This window comes from Maniola jurtina, chromosome 3 (genome assembly GCF_905333055.1).
Source record: "Maniola jurtina chromosome 3, ilManJurt1.1, whole genome shotgun sequence".
Taxonomy (NCBI): Eukaryota; Metazoa; Arthropoda; class Insecta; order Lepidoptera; family Nymphalidae; genus Maniola; species Maniola jurtina.
In genome coordinates, this window is record NC_060031.1 from 6,281,517 (window position 1) to 6,307,355 (window position 25,839).

Here is a 25,839-nt window from a genome sequence, read left to right on the forward strand (position 1 = left end):
AAAGCACTAAGCAGTGTGATCACTGGTGATCACTTCGTGGTCTGTGGTGATCACCACAGACCAATCACAGCACAGACCAAAAATAGTTTAACTAACTTGTTACAAATAACTACAAACTTGACATTGGCTAATCTTTGTAAGGCCAGACGAGAGAGAAAAAAAAAGTAATACAGAAATCGTAGTAACTAATACCTATAACCTATTACCTAATCTGTGACAGAAATTAACAATTTAACACTCACAAAGTTAGACCAAAATATGTTCACTTTACAAATCATAATTTGTAATTTAAAATCAAACAAAAGCCAATAAAAGCATTTATTTTTAACAGTGAGTGCCAATGGAAGCTAATAATCCTTACATTACTAATCAATTAGCATAAGTATAAATTAAACCATTGTTACCATTTTGTCGTCAATATATCCTCATAAATATTTGTAAACAAAAATGAAATCTTTTAAATTGATCGTTCATCAGTCTAGTTTCAGCTGTAAGTATTTTCTCCTTTTATAAACATTACTTTTAAAGTTTTATTTGAAGGTACAACTAAAATAATGGCAATATGAATATCTTTTAAAAAATCTGGTGCTTTATTGAGCCGTCTGAAATCTTTTATTTTTAATTTTCATAATATTTAAGCTGAAGATCTGATAATAAATCTGAAAGATTATCCCGGATTAAAGGAAAAAGATATTGTTGAAATTTATCACCCAGAAAATGATTACCCAAGGCTGCTTTTGCAAGTTACTAAAGTTGATGCTCCAGGACGAGGGAGAGGTAAGTTTTCTACATTATGAAACTTAATCAATTACCTCAGTGAGCTAAAGGCATAAAATACCTATCCACAAGGTTTAAAAAATGTAATAGTATTGTTAACATATCCATTCAAGTTAACATGTAGATGTGGTGATGGAAATACAACAAAATTAATAGTGCATTAAAAGACGTCACTCGAAAATAGCACACCATACACAATAGTGTTCAAATAAGAATTTTCATTTATGTAATTACTAAGACTAGATTGAAATATACCTTTTTTTTCCAATACAGATTTTTCCTCTCCCCATTTAAAGACAACTCAATAACATCATAAAATGTCAGTCCCTTCAGTGTTGTCTAAATAGAGTTTGTATTGTATATCAACTGTCAAAAGTGATCTTGTAAAAACAAAGTTATGAATTTTTGAAAATATTTTATGGCAATTTATTGAGATACAACAAGGCCACTTTCCATCCAGCATTGATATAAATATTATAAGGTTTATTTCCAGATGCTATCAGCGTGGAGCAAAGCATTGCCACAACTTTCCAACTGCGAACATTTGCAGATGTGTATGTGAATATTGTTAATGTAGCAGATGTTGCTTTAGATTCTGTGGAACTGACTTTCAAAGATCAGTACTTGGGAAGGTCTGAGATGTGGAGGCTGAAGAATCATTTGGTAAAATATACATACAAACTTAATTAGTTAACAAACTTAAAAGTTCTTATTAAAAATGGGTCCTTTAGAGACCATATTTTTATCCATATTGATATGTTTTATAAATGCAAAAGTGTATCTTTCTTTCTGTTACCTTTTCACAGCTCAATCTCTGAACCAATAATTTTTCTCAAAAGAATTGACTCAAAACGGTTAACATCTGATTTTCGTCTGTCATGTGTACTGGATTGTGTGATGAGAGTGCCCTATACTAACTTCTTTGTATGAATAGAGTATACAAAGTATCTAATCAACAATTACTGTTTATTCTAGGTCAGTACTTGTGTGTACCTGAATAAAAAGATAGAATATTGTGGAGGTGCAATCAGATGCCAGGTGTACGAAATGTGGTCCCAAGGTGACAGAGTCGCTTGTGGCGTAATAACAGAAGACACGAAAATTGTGTTCCGCTCCTCAACATCCATGGTTTATCTTTTCATACAAATGTCTTCTGAGATGTGGGATTTTGATATTCATGGTGACTTATACTTTGAGAAGGCTGTCAATGGATTTCTTGCGGACCTGTTTGCTAAATGGAGGGTAGGTTTCGATTACAACTATTTTTTTATTTATTTCTCTTTATTGTATTTATCACATTTTCGGGGATTTGATCTTTATTATGAGTGCATATTTATCCATACTAATATAAATGTGAAAGTGTATCTGTTTGTCTGCTAGCTTTTCAGAACTAAGCTTTTCAGACTGACAGACCGACAAAGAAGTGAGCCTATAAGGGTTCCTTTCTCCTTTTGAGGTATGGAACCCTAAAAAGTAAGAACACTGGCAAACTGATGTACGAAACAAATTTTTATATGTGTGGATGCAGCTTAGAACCCAAAGTGCACCATTATTGTAGGATGGCAAGCTTCAAAATATTATATTATATATTATATTATATTATATTATATATTATTATACTTTTCAGAAAAATGGCAGTAATCATGAAGTGACAATTGTATTATTTTCAAGAACATTTTATAAAGCTAAGACTTTAGAGGAATTCCCCCAACACATGAAAGAGTGCTTACAGAAAGACTACAGGGGGCGGTTTTATGAGGATTTTTACAGGTTGTTACCATTTACTTTACATAGTCCATAAACCCACTAACATACACAATACAAATATATTAAATATTTACATTTACAAGGTTTGCATTTGATTTTTACACAAAACCAAAAGTTAATTAATCTTTTTTGTTTCTTTTTGGTTCTAGAAACCTTTATTTTAGTAAAAATTCCAAATCTTACTTCTTCACAAAAATTATTTACTGTTCCTGGCATTCGAAGACTAAATAAAACAACACTAAACATGTATTGAATTCTTAGAGATGTTAACCCTTGGATCCTTGTATTCGAACAAGCAATTACTATACAAAAAAATAAACATGTGTTGAATTCTTAGAGATTTTCCATATTAACCCTTGGATTATTTTGTCAAATGCAGGGTGGCAGTCCAGAATGAAAGGTATGAAGATTGGTCAAATGTCTTACTGCAACTGAGAAGGCTTTTCACTGACTATCAAAAGATTGTACTCCAATACCATGAGAGGCCTAACATGGAAATACCAACTGCCATTAATTCTACTGCAGCTCAGGGGAATTTCCTGGAAGTTTTGAATATGAGTTTAAATGGTAATTTTTTTTTTTAAATACCTTTACCTGCCCTAAAAACGCTCCGCGGACGAAGTCGCGGGCATCATCTAGCTAAGAATAATTTAACGAGAGTTCAATTTTTAAAGAAATATACATACTCTTTATATTGAATATTGATGATAAATAAATAGTTGTATTTGTTAATGGACTTTTTGCAATAACTTTCAGTATTCGAAAAGCATTACTTGGACCGATGTTTCGACCGGACGGGTCAACTTAGTGTCGTGATCACACCCGGCGTAGGTGTCTTCGAGGTCGATAGAGAGCTGACCAACGTCACAAAGCAGAGAATCATCGACAACGGTGTAGGAAGCGATTTAGTTTGCGTCGGCGAACAACCCTTACACGCAGTCCCCTTACTAAAGTTCCATAATAAAGACAGCAATATCAATTCTATAGACGATTACTCTATGCCTCATTGGATCAACTTATCTTTTTATTCTACTAATAAGAAAGTTGCGTACTCGAATTTTATTCCGAGGATTAAATTGCCACCGAGAAAAAGTCAGGAGCCATTGAAAAAGATGTACGAGGACGAGTGTAAAGGGAAACTGTTGAAGGAGGACGATTATATGCACAACTCTATATTTGACTACGACGCGTATGACGCGCAAGTGTTTCAGTTGCCGCCGGCTCATAGTACATGGTATGTTTAGCTAATTTATTATCCATCCATACTAATATAAATCCATGCTGTAAAAGAGCCATAATAACCTAGTAGTTACGTCGATTAACACGTGAATATAGCCGTAACAATCCATATTTATAATCGCTTTAAGTTTCTTTATCAGTTTCTTGTTGCTTCTTCTCGGTAGGAACAGCATTCTGAATTAGTGGTAAATAATTTTGATGCACTTGTAAAAGTTTACTTGAATAAATATATATTCTCTTTTATTGGTTTTAGGGTTCAGAAAGTGGCTCGCACGAAGAAAACATCCGTGGCGGGCTTGGAGGGCATCAACAGACGAAGTCCGCCGGTGTCCGCTATTCATCACAGAAAGATGTCCGACCCTGATATCCATCACAGCCTGGGAAATGACATACTGAATAGTCGTGAGTAAATTAAAGCTCTAGCTCACTTCCTACATTTTCACGGCCCGTCCGATTAAACTATTTTGATGTAAAGAGATAGCTTACACCCTGGGGATGGCCATAAGCTACTTTTTGGCCCAGAAAATTAAAGAGTTCATTACAGGATTTTTTTAAATCCTGACTGCAGCTGGACGAAGCCTCAGCTAGTAAATTGGTAGTTTTGAATTATTTTATAACATTATAAAACCTTACTAAGAAGGATTATTTTTGCAAATTGATTTTTTTGTTTCAGCAAAATATGGCGTCAACGAAGCCAACAGCGACTCCACGGACTCCTCGATGTCAGTGAACCGCCTGTCGCCACGCAGCTCCGTGTCCAATAAGCCCGTGATAAGGACGGGCAGGGCGCTCATCAACCCGTTCGACCCTTCCCACGTCACTGTCAAGCTCACGAGCAACCGACGCCGGTGGACCCACATATTTCCAAAAGGTAACTAAAGTTGTATACAAATATTTAGATGTCAGTGAATCGCTTGTCGCCTCGCAACTCCGTGTTCAACAAGCCAGTGGTAAGTAATGATGCAGTCTAAGATAGAAGAGGGCTAACCTGGAAGGGCTTTGGCAGTTTCATTAAACCTATACCTCTTTGGTTTCTACACAGCATCGTAACGGAACGCTAAATCGCTTAGCGGCACGGCTTTACCAGTAGGGCGGTAATTAGCCACGGCCGAAGCCTACCACCAGTCCTGACCAGAGATTTAGAAATTATAAAATGCCAAACCCTTGCAGGGAATCGAACCCTGGACCTCCCACTAATAAGACCACAACGCTTACCACTGCGCCAAAGAGGGAGGGTTATTAAGAGGAGTAGAAAACCAAGACAAAACAAGAAACTATAAACTAAAAACAATTATATGCAAAGGCGGCCTTATTGCTTAAGGAGTAGTGGGGGTTTAATTATGAAGTTTATTTTGTGGTTGATCAGGTCCCACCGGGGTGCTGATCCAACAGCACCATTACCAGGCGCGGCCGGCCGGCGAGCCCGCCTCGCGCCCCGAGGAACATCGCTGCGACAGCAACATGGGGAAGGAAAACGGCGCCTCCAACATCAATACCAACCACTCCGTCTACCAAGTTGATGGTAATTTCTTAAATTAACCCGTCAAAGTTAACTTGAGATGCGAACCGAATGCACCGTATTAGTTACCTTTTTGAATTTAAAAAAATATGTAAATAGGTACATTTCTCTGTTTGATTTGTATTCAACCACCCAATAAATGAATCAATACGCGAATAAATGATAGTGTTCGGCAAACTCTATTTTTCTCAAATCTCTATTTAACTTTGCCGGGTTGTACTTATATTTTGTTAAACTAATTTAAAACTAAAAGTAACTTTTGGACGAAAAGTAACGTTGCGAGTTACTTCAGTCTGTTTACAAAATGGTTGCCGACGCCAAACAACCCTTTTTTGGGCTGCCATCTTTTATTAAGGTGTATTAAAAAGTCTTGCTGCTAAACTACTTTCAAGATAAAACCGCACGGTACAAGATTTTAAAATAACCCTCGCGAAAGGAGAATTGCCGTCGCAAAAGTGCAAATAATACATGAAAATACTAGGAAGGTACCATCGTGGAGGTAATTTCGCAAGTATGATATCGGTTTCAATTGTATTTGCAGGCAATATAATGAGTCGCAAACGTATGATAAGTGCATCTGGCACTTTAAGCGTACTCGGAGCTGCGTTAAGCGCTCCGTCTACTACCAACAACGCCTCTCTCGCTCTCCTGTGGGGAGCAACGGGCGAGCAGGAGTGGACGCCGGCCCTAACTACCGGTAAGTATTCATACAGTCAAGCCACAATCCCATGTAAAAATATGTCTGCACTTACGTAAACTCATGGGTCTATTTGGTACACCTCGATTCATTGACAAAAATAACGTTACATAACGTACCATAAAAATTCCATGATATTCTGTGATATCATGGAGCTCTGAGCAGAGGCATTTTCTTTCACGCTAATAAAAAAAATCAATGAGGTTTGACGGGATACATCCATATACTAATATTATAAATGTTAAAGTCTGTCTGGCCTGTCTATCTATTACCTTTTCACATTTTAACCACTTAACCGATTTTGATGAAATATGTACAGATATAAATGTGCATCTCGCAGCCTTAAGCATAAGGTACTTGCTATTCCGAAAAATCTAAGAATTCCTTTAGAGATTTTTAAAAAATCTAATCCATTACGTTTTCGTGGGCATCATCAGGCATCATCTAGTTGTATATAAAATTATGTCTCGTTTGATTGGTTAGTGTACATTCATATTATACTATTTAAACCAAACTATGTTTAGATGAAAGGCGCTGGGGAGTGCGCTAAGTTTAACATTTACGGATGAATATTTTCAAAACATGAATATTAACAAAAAAAAAAAATGTGGTCTAAACTGAACAACTTTAATCTTTGTGCTATTTCTTTGAATCATGTCCAGATAGAATCTTATATGGTCAGATGGTCGATTGCGGAAAAACTATATTAATCATTCTTACAATCTCAATTGTTGTGATTGGCTGAATTTATAGTGTTCTTGTTGCAACAATGCATTGTAGCCAATAGTGAGCGAGTCAACCAATCAGAGGTGATTGCGATCCTGACATTTAGCTGTCATTTTACCTCAATCGACCATTTGTCCCATACAACGTTGGCAATCAAAATCGAGAGGGGTGATAACTTTAATCCAGGACATGATTCAAAGAAGATACGAGGACAGTTTGCTGTAAGAATAGCACTATAGCCGAGTCGTAAGGCTCATGTGCAAATGATCCTTTATTCATTTTTTGAACGTAAAAAATCATTTCACCCTATTTTATAGTGTAATGTTACTAAATATTCATTTCAATTTTAATGTTTCATGACATCGTCGCATTGAAAATATCTTCAAATCGTTTGGATCGAATGCGGCCCAAAGCGAACCGAGCTATAGGTTTGATATCCCTTTCAATGGATTTGCATCACGTAGTTGCCTCTCCCTTTATATGAATCTGATTTTATATTAATTAATATTATTTCTGGGGGTTGTTAAAAATATATATTTCGCTTTTTAGAATTTTCGTAGCAAATCCAATATATAAATCAAGGTAACTTATAATAACTTTCAATTCTATGAAACTTACGCAACAATAAATTCTAGAAGTGTCGACAAACTAAGTCTTCACTGAGATATGAATTAATAAGCTAAAACATAGTTTTGTTTAATAATCTTACCAGAAAAACTTTAGGTAAGGTTTAAAGTAACGTTAAACACATGCGTTTTACGGGACAATCAAAAACGTCTGTTTAAACCACGAAAAAAAAATTTGAGGTAAAAAAGTGTGAGTTATATTCTCATTTGAAACAATTGGGTTACTTTGTTTTATGTCTAAAATCACAACGTTGAGTAATCAAAGCAAGGCTATAGTAAATAATACAGCTATCTGTATATTGTGTATTATGAATATAGTACATCAAATTCCATTTGAGCGAAGCCAGTCGGATCAGCTAGTTTTCGTATAAAATCTATGACTCCAATTGGCTTCATTCGGTTTACTTATTCGTTAACACCGTTAAGTGTGACGCCCTGCCTTATTTAATTTTGTGATTTGTTTTAAAATCAATTACTAATAAAAAAAAATATATGAAACATGTGCTTATAGCCACGTGCCAAAATGGATTACAGTAAAATTCGCTTGGTAAAAATTTGTATGTATTTATAAACAGTGCATGCGACACCAACATATACTAACACAAATTAAAGCAACTAGTTGAACCAACGCTTTGGGCCTTATTTCGGCGGCATTCGATTGTAACTAACAACTATACGTATTTAAGCCATTTCATGTCACTAATAAGCATTGCCATATACATAATTATTATTGTTATTTATAATACTTTCCAAGATTTTTATGTGAATGTAAAAGTCGCATAGTCATTAGCAGATTTTTTTCTACAAGTAGTCTGCTTAAATTATGCCTGAGAATTTCGTCAAGTCGTGTCAATGTGTTCATCAATTACTAAAACAACGCTCTATTCTATTGCTATTGACTGTTCGACGCACGTAAAGTATCGTGAGTGATTTCGACTTCAAGCATCGAATGTACCGGCTGTACACATGTATTTAGTGTATGGAATTTAGAAAGGTATTCCGAACCAGTGGTAGATGCTCTTGACGATTCAAAAGTTCTTGTAAAAGTCTAATTGAATAAAAATATTTTGAATTTTTATGTAAGCCCACGTTTCGCCTCTTCCATTCGTAAAGTTCGTTCAATTGTGGGGCTTGCCTTCGGCTTCGGCTAGTCCTTCGGCCCATTTGGCCGAAGGTGACCGAAGACAAGGGTTCAGTTGGACACCAAGCAATGGAGGATATGATTTAGCACCGCGTCACCCTCTCTCGCCACTTCTGTGTACACTAAGTCTAATACGTTCATAATCACTAACATTCTATAGCAATAAACATAATAAACTATTCAGGTGTGGACTGGAAGTCACTCACAATCCCGGCCTGCCTGCCGATCACAACTGATTATTTCCCCGACAAGCGGTCTCTACAAAACGATTATCTAGTGTCGGACTACAATCTTCTACCAGACGATGTGAATGCAGACTTTGCGCGAAATAGAGCTATCTATAAGGAACCTCTTACGACTACGGAAGTCTTTAAAGAGCTGGTATCACAGCGATTGGCGCAGGTATGTTTTATTAACCTATTGCGCTTTTGAAGGATTTAGGGTGCTTCCATATATTTCAGGTCTAGCGAAATGGATAATTGGATAACTTCTTCTTCGTTCATGCAAGTGCCTAGTGTTTAACTAGATTTTTTTTTAATTCACTATAGGCAAGCGCTTGACCACGATCACACCTGATGGAAAGTGATGATGTGGCCTAAGGTGAGACGCGTGGGATACTAATGTAGAGTTTGTAATCTATATACTAGAAAAGGCCTTGTCCTAGCTTAATGACACTCCGATTGCCGTTTGAACTTCTATACATGCATATTTAATACATACAACTACATAATTAATACATCATATTGAAAAACTCTTAATCAATCAATCAGCCTGTTTGCGTCCAATGCTGGACTCTGTTTCTTACTAATTACATGACATCTAAAATGCGAAGGTCATCTGATGAAACAAAGATTAAAGCTATCCAGTAGAATTTAAGCTATCCAATTTTTTACTGTTTTACTGACAAATGTACTGTAAAATAGCACCGAGACTAATATTCAATGCGCAACATTGAAAATTACAGTCTCGGCGCTATTTAAAATTTGTGCAATTAAAACGTAAAGACTGGAATTTTCATCATTCCGCACTTCTAACATAAGTAACTATTGTAAACTCAAAAACTTTTTACGTAATATATTTCCTTATTCTTTACAGGGCTTTCAACTAATAGTGGGCATAAGCGAAAACGAAGTAATAGAATCTCAATTTCCGTCGACTCATACGCCGCCGCCGTCAAAAGTAGCTCCCCAGAGTAACAAGTCTGTCAATTCGGCACCAACAAAGATCTACCTACTGTCTATTGGGAGAATCTTTCACAAACTGACGCTTGTAGGCTCCACGATCACCGTCACGCGGTATAGACCGAGGTGAGACGGCAGTTTTGCTGGTTTCTTATCTCTAGCTGACTTCTTAGCAGCAAATTCAATCAAAGCAAATAATGATGAAACAGTCCATAATGTGTGGTCAGTATAATATCAGTCCAGATTCACTTGATCATGTGATCCAAGAAATATTTCTTCTCGTATTTCTTGCGTAAGGCTTGTCTCGTAAGAGGGAGATAAGAGATAAGATTGTATGCAATAAAAATAGAGATGTTTGTTAAATATTAGGCTGCAGCACTATTCGACTCGCACTTGGTCGGTTTTTTACCAAATGGCAGTGATCAATTTTATCCGAGTTTCCTGGAAGTGATAGCTCTCTAGCATACGGCCAATTACTTGGCTAGATATCTATCTAAAGTCAGTACAGCCAGAAAAGTTTATATAAATTCTAATCAATATCGGCCCAGACATGCGATATTGAAACTTATTGACAGCTAGTTTGACACTCAACTCAACTTTAAATTATCTCCTTTCAGGCATCCATATCCTCCTTTCAACATCCACTACAGATATCGGTTCCACGCGCCAAACCACGATACATACGAGGTATCCTGGGTGTCCTTTACTACGGAGAAGTTGGAGAACTACAACTGGAACTACATGGACCACTACATTTGTACCCGAGGAGACACCGATTTCACTCTCGTTGAAGTTCGTTCAGTCATTTTTAATTTAAGTAATTTATTATCCTAATCCATACTTTCATACTAATATTATAAATGCGAAAGTGTGTCTGTCTGTCTGTCTGCTACCTTTTCATGGCCCAACATTTTAACCAATTCTGACGAAAACAGAGTTAGCTTATATCCCTGGGACGGACATAGGCTACTTTTTGTCCCGGAAAATCAAAGAGTTCCCACGGGATTCCTAAAGACCCATCCGCTTAACCAATTTTTATGAAATTTAGTACCGGAGTAGCTTGCGTCCATGTAATTGACATTGGCAACTTTTATCTCGGAAAATCAAACAGTTCCCACGGGATCTTTAAAAACCTAAATCCACGCGGACAAAGTCGCGGGCATCCTCTATTAGTTTAATAATAAAATAAAATAAAAGAATTACTTAGGTTTATAATAATCCCGTGTGAACTCTGGTTTTCCAAGACAAAAAGTAAGGTGTATAATAAAAGTATTCTTAAAAGGATGGGTGAAAAGGTAACAGATATACAAAGGCACTTTCGCATTTATAACATTAACGTTATTCGACGGTGTTCGACGAAGCCGTCTAGGTAGAGCAATTGTGGTAAGTGCGGGACAAAGGAGCGAAATGGCCTCCGTAGTTGGGGCCCTATGTTGAAGGGTCGTCGTGGTCGTCATACCACGAAATCAAAGGCATCGGACTACTATGTTTCTCTTTATACTGTGATATTAGTATGGATTTCAGGCCCTCAAATACTGGCGTTTCCGTACCCTCCTCTTGCCGCTATACAACCCGGCAACAAAGACGATCCTCGAAGACGAGTCCACGCACTGTGACATTTACCCCACGCCCACACGACACGACCTCGACCATCTCACGGAAGGATTCCTCAAAATGACCGAAGCCTACTTCAACAAGGTCAAAAGACCCAACAGGCAGAGGGTAAGTATTTAAATTGACCAAACAATTCGACAATTAAACAACCATAGTATGGTACGTCTTAAGGCCAAGATAGACACAACGCGCGATGGCTGCAACACGTCAGAAAGTCGCATACCATACGACTTTTACACACTACGAACAAGTAGGCTTAGTACGAGTCTAAAGTTTTATATCTCGCCAACTTCGATCGTCGAATCACATAAGCGTTTAAGTATAATTGACCTTGACTACCTTGTTTTAAATCTCATGTTTCTCCATAAAGCTACAGCCGGAAACGTCGTAAGATAAAATCGACGGCACTGAATTTTCGACTTTAAATCAAAGTAAAGCACCATTTTAATCTGACGTTTTTATGTTTCAAAGAGCTGCATTTGACTTGTTAAAACACGTGTCGTGGCCGTCGCACGTTGTGTCCTCCCAAGCCTTTACTACTGTTTTTTTAAGATATCCTATAGATACAATTTAATGTCTATAAAAATGTAAATATTTAACTGTAATTAGATCCACGTCTAACCAAGTAAGCATGCGAGTTATTTGCACTCGACTGCCCAGTATGTAGAAAATGTAGCACTGCATGATCCTTCATAGATGCACAGACTTAGTAAACTTTGTCTTAAGCTGATCGCACATTACGAGACGAGCTTCACGCGCCGCATCGTTTATTACTATAAATGCAATGTCATTACTAGACCCCGTTATTATTTTGTAGCATTTGCAGACGTCAAAACCGATATAGGGCAGGCGGAGGGACAAGATGAAACTTTGGAAAAATCGTGACAATATATAAAAAAAAAAAAATAGAAAATTAACATGTTTTATTGACCAAAAATGGATTGGGGGCAATGTAGAGAATGCAAAAAAAAACCAAAATATCTTCATTGTCGTAATAATCAAGCCTTATAAAGTTACAATATATCCGTAGTTAGTTCAATGACCAGAGTAAAAAATAGGCGGACTGCAGAAGACGCAGTTTACGGGCAGCACGAGATTTGTTAGAGTATTTTTATTCCAAAACACCATTTGATGCCAAGGTGTGCCATTTTGTTCCTTACCTACCCTATTTCTGTTGACGTTGATGAATGTGACAAGGTAGCCGGCCCTAGTGTTTACTCATTAGCACGCGTCGACCGTAAAATTCGGATTTCGTCAGCATCAGCAAGCCTTCTATTGACTGATGACGTCATTCACATATCCAGAACTCAACGTAAGTTGCTTACGGTGCGTACGGCGCGTGCGTAAAGTGTGTTCAGCTTTGAAATGCCCTTTTTAACATTGACACTGTTCGTCTGTGAAACCGTGAAAATGATTAATGATTATTTTAAATCTTGATGTCTGCATGTAAACTAATGGAAAAGCATTTACAGCCTGTTATCTTTACTTCCGTAAAGCATCTTCCTCAAATAGATAAATAATATATTTCAACGGGAATTTCGAGTTTAGTCGTATCAAAAGTATTTAAGACAAATTAAAGATTTATGGTAAGGGAAATAACTATTCTTCAGTGTCACTGAAATAAGGTAGATGTATTTCAACTACAACAGCAAAAAAAAATCTAATAAACCTATCATAAAATTAGCACCCGTAAACTTGAAAGGCTGGTGCCCTGCGGGTACCGTCGTAATTTGACAGAGTACGTGTAATGATCGGAATCACTTCTGATTGGCTGACACTTTCACTATTCGCTGAAACACTTGAGATCATAATTATATTTGATGCAGTTTTTTAGAAAACGACCAGATATTCTCTTACAATCATTGAAAATACAGATCCTTTAAATAAACTCTGTTTATACTAAAATCTTGACATTCTTTTCAGTTCGTTACTTACAGGTTTTGAAACAATTTCGATAACATTGAATTAATTGTTAGTGCAATTCGCGTTACAAACAGTCAATTATCTTTTCCCAGTCATAATATTATATTTTTGTTTTACTAAATCTTTCCTGTTTTACAGACTGATGGTTCAATGTTAATGTGCCATGTTATACTAGTTTCTAATATTGAATATTTTTATTAACTGAACTCAAACATGAAAATATTATATGTCTTTAGTCTCATGTATTTAAAGGCATGTTGCATGTCTGACTTTTCGCGTAGAAAAAATCTGTACCTACTTATTATACTGTCCGTCATTTTGATATGACAATATATCAAAAAGATAAATGGATAAAATGATATAGATAGTGTTTTTCAAATTAATTCTATTATTATGAATTTTATATTTTGTAGAATAATATCACATGCATGTGTTCCTGTCTATTTTTCATTAGACGACATCACGATAGTAATTTCCTGTTTGAGTACAATTGCATGAATATTTATAATAATATTTTATTAAAACGCTCTGCTACGTGTTTTTAATCTATAAAATTGAACATAAAATAGTTGTTCAACAACCTTCGGTACTAAATAGTTTGCAACAATATGCCTCATGAGCACGGGCCATCAATTAATTATTTGTTGAGTGTCCTGTCTATCGGAGGCGACATTTTACGACAAGTCAACCGGCCCTACACCTAAACTTGTATCGTTTTTGTTTCATTAATAGTCAGTTAGTTTAAAATAATTCAGTTTTCAGTATTTCGAACATTACTTTGTTTTATATTTTCAGTAGAGAAGTATAGAATATCGAAGATATAGGTACATATTAGTTTTAATACACAGTTATTTTAAAAATCAAGTGTAACTGATGGAATTGTCCACAAAAAAACACATCGGTTTGACACTTTGTCTTAACAGTTAGTCAGTCAATCAGTCTAAGTTTTCAAGTTAAAAATACCTGAAACTGGAGTTTTTGTAGTCCGTCCGATATGAAGTTGACGGACGTAGGGATCTTGCCTATAACTAAATGACAGATTTATGCCGACACCACAGTCACATTAGTTTGAACACACTAAAGTGAATAATGGTTAAGGGTAGGGCCGGTCTTCTGGATTCTTGGGTTAGAGCAGAGGATGGGGTTAGGAATACAGCACGGATGCTCCAGGTGGCGGGAGCGTGCGGCGCTTCGGACGCGGCGCTCACGAGGCGGCGGCACTCCACCTCCATCCTCACGCGGAACGCGCAGGTACACGGAATTATAGCGTTTACCACCCTCACTATAAAGATTATAGTCGATTGATATATCGGCTCCGACTTCGCAGCGATCATGTCACAGCTGTGTGCCCAGCAGGGAAGATAAAGCGGCGAACTTTAGAAAGAGATAGGCTTGGTAGAGCATTGTCTCAGTCGGAGTGACAGAGACGACGCTCTATGGAGCCGAAATCTCTTTCTAAAGTTCGATGTGTAATCTTTCCTGTCGGGTATTGCACCTATAATCGCAGGGAACTCAAGAAAAACCATCGGTATCTGCAATTCCGATACCTATTGAATTATGCCACAGCAAATTGCAGTTTGATCTAGAAATGTCAAAATTCTCGTACACGTGTATGAAAAATGTATTCATACAATGTCTTCAAAAATGTTTAAACATCGCTAACCTAGACATAAATTCAAGCCAATATATGTCAAGTGCCATCTGATTGAACATAACAGAACTATAATGCGTAAAAAATTATTTCTCACGTGCCATTTTAACTTTAGATGTCAATGTCATGTTTTAAGTACGATTTGAGTCCTTATTTTAAAGGTGAACCATACTTATGACATGGCAGTTGACCCATAGAGTCAAAATGGCACGTGCGAAGTCATTTTGTACGGACTATACATATTAGGGTTTCAAATTCGTATGTGTTAGTGGTGACGATTTTAATTCTACTCCATCATTTTATACAATCGTTAGCGTTTTCAGTTACACAGAGCTTTAATTCTTTTTTAAAAATTTTGAGCACCGTTTTTTCAATGTTCATCTCACTTGCTTTCTTGAAAATCCGCAGATTTCAAAGTTTCGACGTTAGAAGCAATCGAGATCCTTTTTCGCGAGACGTTTAGAATAGATAGGGTATATAAAATATTAAAAAACTAAACTGGTGTGGCAATTAGTATTTCAGATTTTGCTTTGAAGTTGAAAACTAATTATAACATTGTAAAGCTCACATTGATTAAATCATTTCTACGACATAAAAAAATAACAGTGGTTAGTAGTTAGTGCTCTTTGAGGTTTAACAAGTTCTTTGCAAACGAAACGTAGCAAGCACATTGAGTTGATATCACATTCATTATACTTAACATATTAGTTTCTAAGTAATATAATTGAAACGAATGCTTTTGTGTATATAAAAGCACTGCTTATAAACGTGGATAAAATAATGCACGAATTGCACTATATTCTGTAGTTATGTTGGCTAGCTTATTTTGTTTATTTTGTGATTATTTCTATTATATCCAAACACATGGCGATCGTTTTTTTGGCACGCTCATATCCCCAAAAAATATTGGGTTCTGGAAAGAATATTATTTTGCACCTACAATGATTTGGTTAGATAAATAATATTTATTCAATTTTCTTAAGCGTCCAAAAATCGATTGCTATTCCCCATTTTATAATTGATAGATCAGTTTTTGGAAGTTTCATTCTACATATTTTTTTTTTTTCTATTTTGCAACGTTTGGTTTTTACGGAATAAGACCCAATAGCAACAAACGCCTTCCCTTTTATTATTTATTTATAAATATAAACATACTATTCCGCGGCAGTACTCGTGGTTTTAAACCTGTATGATATAATGCATTTGCTTTCCCCTCCACCCTTGTTTATGTGATCCTTCTTAGGCATCTTGTATTATTGTCTATTGTACAATAGTTCTTGCATTTATATGTTGTACGATATAGTTGTGAATTTTGAAATCATCGAAAATTGTTTGTTTCTAGAGCTAAATACCATTTCAAGGAACAAAAATTCTTAGAAAATTCTATTCATTTTGTTTGAAATGTACTCTGTGGATAAGTTCGCTGGATTTGCATGAGACACTGTAAAAATGGTCATATTAATTTCACATTCCAAGGACATTGTACAAAAATTGCGAATCATTTGTCCACAGAGAAATTTTTATCAGCCCATCTTTGTTACAGATATAAGTAAATAAAGGTCTCCTTTCGTCCAAAGACCTTTCGTTTTGTATCGTTGTGATATATTGTAGTATCGAATTAGATATTGTCATACAGTGTGCCCCTTGATAAAGTGCAACCCCAAAAGGTGGTTGAAACTAGATCATAATTTATCAAGGCAAAAGAAACAAAAATTAAAAAAAAAAATATTACTACCTACTTACCTATATTAAACGAAGGAATCATTTTAAAATGCATTAATTCTTTATTTATACCCACTTTTTGCGAACTATTTATTAATTTATAATCACCGCCAATGTATGTGGCATATTTTTTTTTTTGTTTCAAAGAAATACACTCAATACTTTCGAAGAAATCGATTTTTCGTACATAGAGTCCACATTGGAAAAAAAATCTTAATTTATTTTTTAATTTTAAAACAAAAAGTAGAATTACTTGTTAACATTTCTTTTACAATTTTTTTCGTTGATAAGTTATGGACTTATGGTCTAGTTTCACCCCCTTCCGGGGTTGCATTTTATGGAGGGACACCTGTATAAGTGAGTAGGTAGTGATTGTAAGTTAACGTGCGTGTTGTGTGGTGTAGCAGGGAGGCGTGTCCAACTCTCCGTTCAGAGAGCGCGTCGGCAGCACACGCCTGCCCGACCGCCCGCGGCTTCGGGTCGAAGCCATGTCAGTACCATTGTATACACGATCCTCCTACTAGGCAATCCAAATAGAACATAGCAGTCTTCAAACCTTTTAATTACTCTTGGAACACGAGCGAATCAGAAGGTTAAGGCTGGGCTTGCACGGACGGTTAAATTTGACCGGCGGTTAAATAGCCGTTCAGCAGAATTATGTGAGTCAAACGGCAATTTCAATGAACAATTTGTAACAATTGTATGATAATCCGAAGCGGTTATTTGACCAGCCGGTCACGAATCACCCGTCCACACCTAGCTTAAAGTATTGTTAACATACTCGTAAGTTAGATTTGGCTACCAAAATACAAGCAAAGTGGGTTGCAGAAGTTAGTATTCCCACCTCCACAGTTAAGTTTGAAATGACGTGTGTGTCAACATGAACTGTTGCGTCAGAGTCAAAAACTGATTTTATTTGGAAATTGGCTAACTTTTCCAGCTCAACCCCAAAAGATTTGGGTGATCTATCTTTAACAGTAACCTTATTTTAACCTCTTGATTTGCAACCGGTCCTAAGTGTAAAATAAAATGTTTAAAGACTATTTCGGTTCACTGTTATTGTTTTAAAACAAGTAAAAATATCTTAAAATATTTGTATTGCATAGTCTATTCATAATAATTATATTAATTTACGTCGGTCGAATATGCAAACAATATTTTCTATTGCAAAATTCTATTAAAAGTATGATTGTGTATTCGATTACGTATTTAATTAACTTCCCTAAAAATGGAAATTAAAAAATCTAAGTTTTCTCACTATTTACCTACACTTTTATTGATACATTGGCTTGCTTTTGGGCATGGTTTGACGCTTTTTTCTTAGGTGTTTCATTCTTAGAACCAATCATTTGTTCACTCAGTATCATTTACCATTCACATTGGTCATTCATTAGGCTCCATATTAAATTAAGTCCACAGAAAGTTTCTCGCTATAGTATATGCTTTATTTTGTGTCCGATTTTGCTGTTGTTTAATCTGGTTTGTACTTTGGGGCTTTTATCGAAATGGAGAGGTATCGTCAGATCATTTTAAGCGTTAATAAAAACGCAGTAAGCAATTTTTAATGACAGATTTGTGTATCACAATTTCAATAAGTTTGTATGTTTGCCCTTCCATACTAAATTACAGATTTAAGTACCTCAACTCTCTAAACCCACGTTTACTTGAAAAGTTACACTCGGGCCCCAGCATTAAACTTATTGAAATCTTTACCTACGGCTTTCAGCAAATATTTCGCCATGGATGACGTACCTTTAAAGAAAATTAAATTTGATTAAGTGCATATAACTTTATGCAAGTTATTAAAAAAATACCTTTAAAACATAATTTAGCAACAGGGCTTAATAATGAAAAGTGAAAAAGATGAAAATTGCCAAAGGTTTGTCATCCATGGCCTTGTAAGTTTTACCTTTATATGTTGCACAATATTCCTTTATTTTTATTAATATTCCTGCCTTGAAAAAAAGAATGTTAAGTTTATTGTTTACCCTGTTTTTAATGGAAAATTTATCTTACTCAATTTCAAACTCCAATAAGTTTTATAAGTTTGCTTCCCGTCTTTTTCTAATAGCTTGTCCAGATTTATTTCTTAAATGCTTGTTATTCTTATCCTTATTGAATGTTTCATTGCAGCAAGTTTCACCTACTAAGTCACTAAATTCTAGCCAAGGGACCAAGTAAGTAAGCTGTCAAGCCTTCGTCATCTAACATTTTAAAGAGTGACTGAAGTTACATTTTGTTTAAAGAGTTAACCTCTTTTTGTTTCTTTTTGATACATTCTAAAGCCTGGAGTCGTCCTGAAGCACGCCGAATTGAGCCGAAACGAGTTGATTGATATGACAAATAAATCGATTCGGCCCACTACGGCACATCACTGATCGTAATAAGTGACGAATTATTGCAATTCGATTCGACTCAGCTCGGCGAGCGTAGTGGACACTAGTCTTAAGATATTAGTGATAAAGTTGGCCGTTGTAACTTCAGTTACTTACTCAAATTCGCATTCAAATAATCTTACATTCGAATTGTCTTTATTTCTTGCATCATAGATTTTCTTTGCTTGAGGTGCTTTAGCGAAATGCAAACTATAACTTTCCTTTAATCACCTCTCATAATCATCGTTTATAATAATAACGAATTGTAATGTATTGAGAGTTGGTCTCCACGTTTCAGAGCTGCTGCAAAAACCGTATTGGAGAGATCGCAATCTCAGACAGGTGAATGCGACGACACGTATGATGACGGGTAAGTATTCTTAGCATATACCATGATCAAGGAATATTAGGCTGAGATATATAGAGAGCACTTTGACTTTGTTAAGACTTAAGTGCCGTTAAAAGGAGACAGAATTATATCGCTGGCATAAATCTATCTCGTTTTAACTGACTTAAGTCTGATTAAAGTCTATAGATTTCAGCCTTAGAGTGATTATTAAGCAGAACCGTTGTGGTGCGCAGCGCGGAGAAACCAAGCTTGATTGCATGCAATGCAAGTGGCAACATTGTTATTCTCAGATATTTAATGGGCGTGCGAATAAAAAAGCTTCATAACGTCAGTGAAGACATTTTAAGAAGGGTAAGGGTCCAGGTTAAGAAATTAGCTGTAGTATCGACTAATTCTGACACATTAGTCGATACTAGAGCTAATTTCTTAAACTGGACCCTTTCAAGTAAAGATTTTTATATAAACCTGTGAGGATGATACTGCCATTGTCGCAATTGAAAATGCCATAAGCCTACGTTGTCGTATTAGTTTAAAAAATGCGAAAAACCAAATTAAATTTGAATTTCGCGGGCAGACCCGTCGCTTCCACCTTAACTGCGTGAAAGCATATAATTACTAATTAGTAATTACGCTTTTTCGTTTGCAGAGTCATAGAGCCAAAGTTGAAAGCCAATGCAACGTTACAAGAGATCTTAGAGCGCATGCGCCACCCGAGTTTAGGCGTTGGCTTCCTACAACAAACAGTCAGTTTGCCCTCGCATACCTTCGTGTCGATATACGCCATTCAATGGCTGCAAGCTAATATGGAGAACATGACGTATGAGAAAGCGACAGTAATTATGCAGGTAACTTGCGCGGTAAGGAATTCTTTGCGCAGGAGTAATTTTTGAACTTTACTGGGAGTGTAGTCACAGTCACTATTATGTCTTCGTGCATTTCTTTTATCCCTATATTTTTGACAGGAAGTGTTCTTCTGAAACGCTTAAATTGGTTATTTATAGGGGCTTGTCTATAGGTAGGTAATAAGCCTCGAGAATAGCCACATACCAGATCTGAATCTATCTTTGACTGCAAAAAAAACCGAATTAAATAACTTGAGAATGAAATTTGTAACTTATTGCATTCCTCAAAACGATGCGCCAAAACGATTTTCGATTTCTTTACATTTGGTGCTGAAAGCCATTGGGTAAGAGTAAAAAATCCCTGATTTTTGTGACGTAAACACTCTTATTACACACACATGCACACGCACGCACGCACACGATGTTGCTCAGGCCGCCGATCTTAATTAGTTTCTTTTTCAGAAACTTCTACAAGAAAAAATGATTTGTCACGCTTCAGGTGACACTCTGAAACGCTACGTAGCCGGGTACTATATGTACCATATACTCCCTCAAAAGAATAGTAAGGGTAGGTTAACAGTTTATCATTCTTCAGGCAAACATTTTATTTGCTATTAAAGATTGCTTGGCCACATGTCGTATAGAAGCAGGCGTTATTTTGCGGGAGTCCATGATATACAAGGAACCAAAAGCTTAATTTGCTATAAGCCGCCAAACTAAAGAAACCTGTATGGTGCAACATGCAGCATGCGACATGCACCGCCCGCCCTCCCACTGATAAACATGCAGGAAAAGCCAGCCAACAAGCAAGCCACACGCGCCACCACCACGCAGCACCACACAGCAGCACCGAGTGGTGTTGGGATTTGTGTGGTGCTGCGTGTGGCGTGCTAAAGTTGAGTACAATTTTTTTTCCGATCAAAACGGTACAATTACAGTAAAGTTTTCAGCAGATTGCATTAATTTTTTTTGCCCCCACTGTAAAAATTTAATTTCGTGCAATTACACTGTTTTTCCCGCCAGTTTCTCAATTTTTTTCGATCTAGGTTATCACGCGTTTAATTTTTTGTTTATGTCCAGAAATAACAGATTACGTTAACCCCCTGGGTGACCTTCAAAGCTTCGAAAACGAGTGGATGGAAGTTGAAGTCCTCGGACCTAGATCACCGTTGCTCCCTCCTGAAGCCACTTTTGGAGCGATAGACATTTCAGGCTCGAGCCCCGTCACCAACGAGTCCGGTATTCCGGCCTTCCTCTGTGATAATATTGATCCTAATTATATGCAACTGGAGAGCGATGACAGTAAGTACATCTTTGGTTTATTGGAAATAATTTAGAGCTAGTTCACAGAATTTTTTAGATATGTTAGACTAGAGGATGCCCTTTTTTAATCCTGTAGGAACTCTTTAATTTTCTGGGATAAAAAGTAGCCTATGTCCTTCCCCGGGATGTACCCTAAGTCTGTACCAAATTTCATTAAAATCGGTTCAGCGGTTGGGCCGTGAAAACTTAGCAGACAGACAAACACACTTTCGCATTTACAATATTAGTATGGATATAGAACTGTATTCGATCGTATGCTACACTAACACACTTAAAACCCAAAGAACGAAAGGGGCTTACCAGTGATCCAAAGATCCTATTCAACGACACATCAATATTTTGTATCAATTTCAGTGCCCTTGTACAAAAATACGCACCTAGATATAGACGTGAACAATAAAAGCGACCGCATAGAGTGGGGCCACGCGCGTTACCAGGCCACTTTCCGCCCCGACCAGGCCTATGAAATGTGCATACAGTGGGCCGTCGCCAGTGGGAATATTGTCGCTGAGTTGGTGAGTGCTTGAACGAGCTCTAATCTAACGATAGCGGGTTCTTCCTTCCAGGCCATTCCAGGGCAGATATTGGATCTGATTATTAGGAGATATTTACTGTTGCCCACGATTTATTCACGTGGCTTAAGGTTTAAAATTCGCGTGGGAACTCGTCGATTTTCCGGAATAAAAAGTAGCCTATGTAACTCTCCAGATTTTTAACTATAGGTACCCATGCAAAAAAACACGTCGATCCGCTGCTTCGTTGCGGCGTGATTGAAGGACAAACGAGCAAATAAATAATCGCATTTATAATATTAGTAGGGAATAGGGATCATTGCTGAAGTTCAATGCTGAATGGTAAATAACAAATAGCAATTTAGATTTCGGGAAACTTGTAGCTTATATCTCAGGATAATCTGAAATCATCGTTTGGAACAAAAGAGTGGAAGAAAATAGGAAAATATCTTATTCTTATGAGTATGACAGAACTCATTTTACTTTTATTGACAAGATAAGATAGACACATATATGCATTTATAAAAAGTGGATTGTTCGTTGAGCATCAAACCAATGATATCATCAACTCATCAAACATAATAGATTTCGATGATAAGACTTTCTTTGTTTGTATGTCACAATCGTTATCGACTAAATGTATAAATATCGGGTTTACTCCCCATAAGGTGACCTCCTTTTAAAGGTTATTGTACCTATATATGCGCCAAAGTCGTCAAAGGTCGTTAGTTCAACTTGCGATAAGAACGACCTCACATAATAGGACGTGTTAAGGGGTTATCGATTTTATCGCATTATTCATGCATTCGCTTTTTTTTTTTGCTTTCATTTTAAGTATTTGATTTATATTGATATTGAAATGTTCTACAAGCTGAATGGTACTTCAGATGTCACGTTTGTTTTTGCTTAATATAAAATGTGTAGTTACTAAATACTAGTTAATGAACAGTAAAATTCCTCAAGATAAGACGATTATGCCTAACCTAAACCCCTTGAATTCTTAGTTGTAACCGATTTTCCACCTCACCATGATCACGTCTTACAAGTTACACCTAATTACGCAGTAATAAATCATTCTAGCAATGTATAGCTAATTTTTAAGTGCAATCAGTTCCTATCTATGATTATGACCCACAATAAAATAGCATACCTAATATTTTTTTATATTCTATACTTCCATGCATCCCTATATTTTCTAGGTTTTAAAATCCAATTTCTCTTTCAGATAATCGGCTGGTTCCGCAAAGCGCAAACATGTCGTCTTCAAATGGTGCCCATACCCGCTGACCCCCTCGCGTTGCCGTTTACGGAGAAATCGGATCCTCTACGCGGCCCCATTTACGTTCCTTTAAATGAAGAACCGCTGTTAAGAGGGAAAAGCGCCTTGTTTGAGGGTACGCTTGTATTGTAATCATTCTTTTATCCACGTCAGCCTAATATACGAAAGAGTAGCATAGTGAACTAGAGTGAGGGAACGCTCGGTTTGATCCTGCATCGACGATATGTCAAATAGGCTATGGGCGAGGTGAAATCAAAGAAAAATTGACGTTTCATAGACTACCTACCGTCAAATTTAGGTAACATTTGACGCCTGCCAATAATGTGATGATAACGCGGTATTCCTCATCTGATGTCGCTTTTGTTGTCCGCAACACATTTTTCGCCAACTGAAATTATATTGTTCAATTATATATTGTTGTTTTCAAGTTAAAAAGAGCTTATGCCCAAATCTCCAGAAGCTATCTCTGTACCTATTGTCAAATTCGGTTAAACGCGGCGGCTTTTAAAAATTCCGTAGAAACTCTTTGATTTTTCGGAATAAAAAGTAGCTTTTGTTCTTCTCTGGGATGTGAACTATTTTTGTAACTTTCGTCGTTAAACGGATAGGCCGTGAAAAGACAACAGACAGACACACTTTCTCATTCATAATATTAGTGTAGAAGTATGAATTAATGCTCAAAACCTTGTTTCAGGCTTCACAGAAGAAACATGGCTGGAGAGACTATTCCTCTTCCAAGAAGCGATAGTAGGTCGCTTCGGCTTTATCAAATGTACGGTGGAGAGCACCTCCCACGCGGCCGACGTCGGCGACCATCTGTATGTGCACCTCACCGGGAACATGTTCATACTGATACCCACCACTGTGAAATCCGAACAGAAAGGGCTGAGGGCCAAACCTGTAAATAAACTGGTCAATGCTGGCAGGTAAAACTTCATTTATATTTTTATTGATTAAAGTTTTGTGCTTGAAAGTATTTCCTACTGCAGATATTATCCACGGAAAGATACAAAAAGAGCAACCGCCGAGTTTCTTGCTAATTCTCGGTAGGAAAAGCATTTCGAACCAGTGGTAGATACTTTTGACGATTTAAAAGTACTTTTAAAAGTCTAATTGAATAAAAGTATTTTGAATATGAAAGAAGTTATTATGGGATTACGTAATACTGAGAGCAGTAATCCCATACAAATGACAGCTAAAAATATCGGTGGACATTAACCATTTTGAGTCACTAACTGTTTGTTTAACGCGCAAAGGCGGCCCAGGCGGGCGTCAAAGTCCAATGAACTTTAAACTCGTCTACAAAGACCTTTGTAGAAAATATTATATTACTTATTACCAACATCAATCAATACATAGTGATTTATGATCCGGATGAGTAAACGTTAAATACTCGTTTGTATTCTAATCTAATCTAAAGATGTTAAGCTATTTCGACACTATGTACATAAAGTCATATAGGTTCAAACTTGTACCATTTAATGCAATGCCTAATATATTTGTAGCAGTGCAAGCCTCTTGAAATCCGAAAGGTCGGTGGTTCAAACCCCACCCATTGTCGTGCCTACTAGTACAAGCTTTGCGCTTAGTTAGTACTAACATGGCTAATAAATTAGTATTCTTGTACAAATAAATATATCCCATTTAATTTTAAATTATTTATGTATACTTACCCAATGTTTGTTTCTTATAAAATTGTAGATATCCTGTACATCCAGAAGCCGCGCCCAGTCCACACGAGGGCTACATAACGCGGCACGTCGACGTGAAGAATAAAGACTGTTATGATAACACGCGAAGGGTAAGAAAAGAATCTATAGTTCTGTAGACTGCGATTTTTTTTTCGTTCAGCCGGGGGATTCAGAACACTCGATTCGGTAAGTTGTCGTTCGATAACATTCGTTTTTCATTGAAAAGTACATCTTGTCGAACGATAACTTACCGAATCGAGTGTTCTGAATCGTCCTGCTGAATGGGTATTGGCTTACTGCAACAAAATCCAAGCGACCTTGCGGTCAGTGATCTAAAAATTCAGTCAACAATCGATTTAATTAATCTCTTTTTTATAGACTCCGTTGTGAATGAGAATGTTGCTCTGGTGAAATACCAGTTTGAGAATGTTGTAGGACTAACACCAAAAAACAATAGTGTCGCCTAAGATATCACAATGTGGGCATAATATGGTGACCAAACCATTACTTTTAATGTGATCTTTCAATTTTATTAGCGTGTTTATGAATTATGATTAAAACCCAAAGAAGTTTCACTTCTTTCGCATGTACGCTATGGTATATTCATTCTTTGTCTACTTTCAGATGGGGTTTTTATGGTCCTGGAATCACATGATATCCAAGAAGTGGAAAGGTTCGCAAGCTCCCGCAGCCGGCGACGAAGTGTTTCAAATGCGAATGCTACGAGATTTCAAGCACTTTTGTGCAAATCATGAGCAAAGATTAAGCCAGTTCTGGGATCAATGTTGGGAAATTCGGGAAAAGGCAACAGGGATTCAGTGTTGTTGAAATGTTTTGTAATTTTGTAGTAAATATATATATATATATTATAACTTACCTATATTT

At 36.7% G+C, this 25,839-nt stretch overlaps 1 protein-coding gene across 8 annotated transcripts; it reads left to right on the forward strand.

Annotated features, from left to right (window-relative positions):
- Positions 1-193: 193 nt before the first annotated feature.
- Positions 194-25,830, forward strand: LOC123881002 (GATOR complex protein Iml1). Of its 8 annotated transcripts, none has more exons than XM_045929503.1 (27): positions 194-490; positions 640-777; positions 1,271-1,440; positions 1,753-2,019; positions 2,405-2,547; positions 2,924-3,111; positions 3,301-3,778; positions 4,037-4,185; positions 4,457-4,654; positions 5,150-5,305; positions 5,844-5,999; positions 7,139-7,153; positions 8,677-8,894; positions 9,588-9,799; positions 10,291-10,465; positions 11,198-11,395; positions 14,381-14,461; positions 16,988-17,073; positions 19,257-19,328; positions 19,954-20,164; positions 20,612-20,717; positions 21,230-21,451; positions 21,827-21,987; positions 23,210-23,378; positions 23,958-24,189; positions 24,965-25,064; positions 25,579-25,830. In XM_045929503.1, exons 1-27 carry the CDS (start codon positions 448-450, stop codon positions 25,780-25,782), a joined length of 4,548 nt encoding a protein of 1,515 aa, XP_045785459.1. In that variant the 5' UTR covers positions 194-447; the 3' UTR covers positions 25,783-25,830. The 8 variants fall into 8 exon arrangements, with proteins under 8 accessions (XP_045785459.1, XP_045785460.1, XP_045785464.1 ...); XM_045929504.1 differs by having other exon boundaries at positions 16,991-17,073; XM_045929508.1 differs by lacking the exon at positions 16,988-17,073 and adding an exon at positions 18,717-18,760.
- Positions 25,831-25,839: the final 9 nt, after the last annotated feature.